Source organism: Notolepis coatsorum (genome assembly GCF_963971535.1).
Source record: "Notolepis coatsorum genome assembly, chromosome: 3".
Classification (NCBI taxonomy): domain Eukaryota; kingdom Metazoa; phylum Chordata; class Actinopteri; order Aulopiformes; family Paralepididae; genus Notolepis; species Notolepis coatsorum.
Window position 1 is genome coordinate 66616991 of NC_140167.1, and position 5000 is coordinate 66621990.

The following is a 5000-nucleotide window of genomic DNA, read 5'->3' on the forward strand; positions in this document are numbered from 1 at the left end:
AAAGAAACAAAGAACCACAGGGAATAAGCAACAGTATGAAAACGCTGGACATACAACCACGGGTAACAAGTAACATAGTCCAGTAGGGGAACAGTCAGGGAAGTAAGGAAACCGAGGGGAGGTGGGGGGGGGGGGGGGGGGGGGGGGGCAGGAGAGGAAGAGAAAGTAGGGAAGGGGAAAGGGAGGTGGTAGGTTGGAGGAGGGTGGTTATGGGTAGGGAAGGTTGTATGCTTGGGAGAACTGGTAGGTTTTGAGTCGGGATTTAAAGGTGGAGAGTGAGGGAGAGTTTCGGACAGTCTGAGGGAGGTTGTTCCACAGGGTGCAGCTCGTGAAAAAGCCCGGTCACCAAAACTTTTAAGTATGAAAGCACACACCCACAAGTTAGTTGTTCTCAATACAGACACGGAACCTTTTGTAACGCAGCTGCCTGGAACCCATAGCTGAGCTCATCTAAGTGATAAATGATGACTGTCTGCAGGTGTTTTCTGTTGCTTAGCACAGGGTTTGCACAAGGTCCTTGAAGTGCTTAAAGTGCTTGATATTTTTTTACCAAAAATTCAAATCAACCATTCTCATTGAATGTTTTGTTCATCCATGATCAAACGTTTTTATTTTTCCAAAATGTCTTCGCTTGTGATGCTCTAGCTGGCAAGCAGGCCAAGAAGATGCTTAAAAAAACAGCATTCAAAAGTTGTATCCTTCGAGTGACATCCCTGAAAATGAAAAATAGTGCTTGGAAAAGTACTTAGAAGTCCTTGAATTTAATTTTGCAATGTCTGTGGGAACCCTGTTAGCAACACCAGGTGAGAACCCTTCACAGCAGAGAAGAAGGTCTCAAGGTATAATGAGTATTTCCATCATTATTTGGTCTTACCATGGTGTTATTGAAGTGCAAAAGTGGTACCATGACGATAATACATGCAGTACTATGGTAAATAATTTATACAATGGCTAACCATTCCAAAACTGAAAACACCATCAAATTACCTTGATACTTTTTGGTACTAGTCAGTCCAGGCAGTAAGAGACGCAGCATGCCAGGCCCTGAGGAGCTGCTGTTGTTATTATGACTCATAACTCATAACAATTTTCTCAATTGAATGGAAGGTTTACATGAATTATTTGTTCATCAAGTTACATAACCGTGGGTTCTGTGAAAGCCATTCAGAGGCTGCTGCTGGTTTCAGAAGTGCTCCGGCCTCCAAAGCACTCGGTTCCTTCATTCCGGGAACGTCGAGTCTCTGGACGTATATAAGATTTTAATCTCAACGGCAGCGAAAGGCTGGATTTACCACAGGAACAAAACAATCTCATGGTGAACCCTACGTGGCCCTCGAGGCCCAGACCAAAGTCTTCCATTGTGGGGACCGACATCAAACTTCGGTTGTGTCAAAAAAAATATCAGATTTGGTTTTGTTCCAGTCTACCAAACCAGACTAGGAGGAAAGCTCCCGTTACAAACTGCACTGTTTTATTGCAAAACGCTTTGAATTATTGTGATGAACAAAACATCCCTCTTTATCGTTTCAACCGGATCACGAGGTCTATTTTCATGGGAGCTTATTACCGTGAATTTATCCACAGTCTTATAGCGTTTGATAGGGGATGAGGGGGTAGGGGGGTGGGGGTGTCATAAGTCACCCTAACTTACCCCCCAGGTTCAGGATATCCCTAGTTTGGCCCGTAAAACAAAGGCCTGCTCTGGCTAATATTAAAAGAGGATCAGTTTGTATCAAAGAGAATTTGGAGCTTAAAGTCCAACGATTACATAGTGACCTGCTGCTTCCGTCCACTGCCCCTTTCCCAGCTCCCAGGACAGAGTACAGTTTTTCATACATTGCCGCTGTCGGGCAAAAGCCTTGTATCAAAAATGTTGACAAATATGATATATATACTGTATATATTAAAAAAGAAATGACTTGGATTGAAAGGTCACATGGGCTACGTTCACACTGCAAGCCTTAGTGCTCAATTCTGATGTATTGCTCACATCCAGATTCCAGTGTGAACTGGTCCCACTCCTGAACTGACCCACATGTGCGCAAAAGAACAATAAAGAAGATGGACGTGAAATCAATTGTGACAAATGTCAATCTAGAGTGACGTCAAAGTCGTGTGACTGTTCAGACTGAGGTCACATTGCAAAAGTACCTGTATCTGATTTAGGACCACATATGAAAGTGACCCAAATCAGATTAAGATCAGATTCCATGTGATTTGTGCTGCTCACACTGTCAATCAGTCACATTATGAGCAAAAAAAAATCTAATTTGGGCCACTTTGCACTTGCAGTGTGAACGCAGCCACGGTGCTCTGTGGTGTGAGTGAGTTTTATGACCGTAGGGACCATGGAACCCATTCAAATCCCCAATGTAGAACTTCAGAAATACACGGGTATCCACTTTCTACGAACAGCAGTGATATGCTGATGTTTCCATTCGTAGAAGCTCCACTTTTTACAGTCTTACTACGCTGCAGTTCCACCAGGAAGAATTGTTTTGGGAAATCCCGCTGTGCTATTGAAGGATCGATGCTACTATGATGGCTACCACTGTGACTCCTCACAGGGCCTCTACCTGAGCTAAAACAAGTCCTTATGTAGCATTCATAACCAAGGAGATTGGACATCCATATAGCCAATAATACAAGTCCTTATGTAGCATTCATAACCAGGGAGATTGGACATCCATATAGCTGATAAAACAAGTCCTTATGTTCAATAAATCTTTATTTAATCTGGAAAGATCATTGATTTACAATGAGGGCGAGAGGAACAGTACATAATACAAAAACAATATAAAAAGTGTGCTCCTTCAGGAGAGCTCCTACTCTAGGAGACAGACTAGTACACAGCCACTTACCAGCTGAGGAAAGAACCACATGGCTACCTAAAGTTCCTAATGGAACGTTTCAGTGTGGCCACTGTAAACAGTGTGACATATGATGAATTGAAAATGGGGGACCCTGATGTAAACAAGACGAAAGTCTTTCTCTGGTCTGCATCCCCTTAACAATTGTATGTTTTGAGCTGTACTGTAGTGTACCCATTCTGCAATCTGTTAATAAACTTTTCAATCAATCAATCAAACATTGTGGTGAAATGTAAGGGCTTTACCCATCCTAGAACACAGCAGGTACTGTATACACAACGAGACATTTTATAAACTGTAAAACTACCCATGTTATTTATATACTGTGTTGTTCTCGATGTGATGCTTTCTATGTTGGCCGCACCAAACGGCGCTTACAGGACCACCTTAGTGAGCATAAATATGCTGACAGTTCCATTTCTTTTACAGCTCTAGGAATCGACCATGCCCCCCTCAATCCTCGAAGAGGGGATAGAGAGAGAGCACTGAATCAATTAGAGAGTCGCTTAAAGCCATGTCTTATCCAGGGATAAATGATACCATAGATATGGTTTCCTTTTTGTAAATATGGGAGTATCATTTGTTGGTGTTTTGCTATTCTAGTTTAAAAATGTATATATGTATATGAAGAGTTATGTAACTATGGGTTACATGTCAGTCTTGGACTCTAGATATTGGATGACCTCTGGAGACAGCTGGACCTCAGGCTGACTAGGTGCTCACACCTGAGCTTGATAGAGCAATTAGCACAGTCTCCATTTTTGAATATAGCTCAGTTCACCCATTTGTTTGTTTGTATGCCCTGAAGAAGGCCGATAAGCGAATTAACTAAAGCTAAATAATAACTACGCAAATTATTAAAGCTTTTTTATACATGAAGAGTGCCTGGAACTTCTTTGTTTTTTCAATATAAAAAGGTATTGGATAATCAACTTGGCTCAGTGTGACAACACATAAAATGAGCAACACAATGACAGCCTCTGCCCGTCCATGCAGCCTTTCAGATTTAATGGTTTGCCTAAAAGGAACTTCACCCAAAAATGATAATTTGTATATCAATTACTCACACCGCGTTGCCTTGAATTCATGACGCCATTTATTTCTCAACGCATGCCTCCATGGTGAACAGAGAATCCAAACAGCAAAACATCCATTTACAAACTCCCAAAGGCATTGTGCAGTATAATCCAAGTTGTAGGCTCAGTACTTCCCAAACACATGCATTTTCACAATAAACCTGCTAACAAAACCATTTCACAATAAACCTGCTAACAAAACCATTTCACAATAAACCTGCTAACAAAACCATTTCCGGAAAAGTGTTGCCTTCAAAAGGGGTTATATTTACTGCGCTGATGTTGTAAGTGGAAATGTTCTGCCCAGTTACCCAGTTTCTGCCCATTGCCCAGTTGCCTAGCAACGGTGTCCTCACGACTTCTACCACTTTGAACGCCAATCATATCGCGGACTCGACCTCCCATGTCAAGACCACAAACTCACAAGTTCCACTTGAAGGCAGCACTTGTGTTTTTGTTAGCGAAAGGTTCTTGTTAGTGAAAATGCATGTGTTTGTGAAGCACTGACGTATCACTGGATAAACGGGACTTGGATTATACCGAGGGAGAGTTTGCTAACACATACGTTTTGATACACTTTTCCTGTCGTTAAATAAAAAAAACTTAAATCCATCAAGTATGGATACCCCGTTTGGATTCTCCGTTCACAGTGGAAACATGCAGGAAAAAAGAAAAGAAGAAGAAATCAAAGCAACACGGAGTGAGTAATTGATATACAAATTATAATTTGTGGGTGAAGTGTTCCTTAGTGTTAATAGGTTAAAATGTGATTTTTCTCAACATGAATGTCCAGCACATTTGATGCTCTCTCTCTCTCTCTTGTGTGTGTGTGTGTGTGTGTGTGTGTGTGTGTGTGTGTGTGTGTGTGTGTGTGTGTGTGTGTGTGTGTGTGTGTGTGTGTGTGTGTGTGTGTGTGTGTGTGTGTGTGTGTGTGTGTGTGTGTGTGTGTGTGTGTGTGTGTGTGTGTGTGTGTGTCTGTCTGTGTGTGTCTGTGTCTGTGTGTGCGCACAGGGTCCCTTGGGTGAGCGAGGAGAGCGAGGCGAGCCTGGGGATG

The 5000-nt window shown here is 42.2% G+C and overlaps 1 protein-coding gene across 1 annotated transcript in view; it reads left to right on the forward strand.

Annotated features, from left to right (window-relative positions):
• The window catches only part of col24a1 (collagen type XXIV alpha 1 chain), a 313480-nt gene that overhangs the window by 249939 nt on the left and 58541 nt on the right, over positions 1-5000 (forward strand). The window contains exon 43 of the mRNA XM_084310995.1: positions 4958-5000. This exon is cut by the window's right edge and continues 11 nt beyond it. Within this exon, the coding sequence (XP_084167121.1) occupies positions 4958-5000 (43 nt within the window). The remainder of the gene's footprint in view (positions 1-4957) is intronic.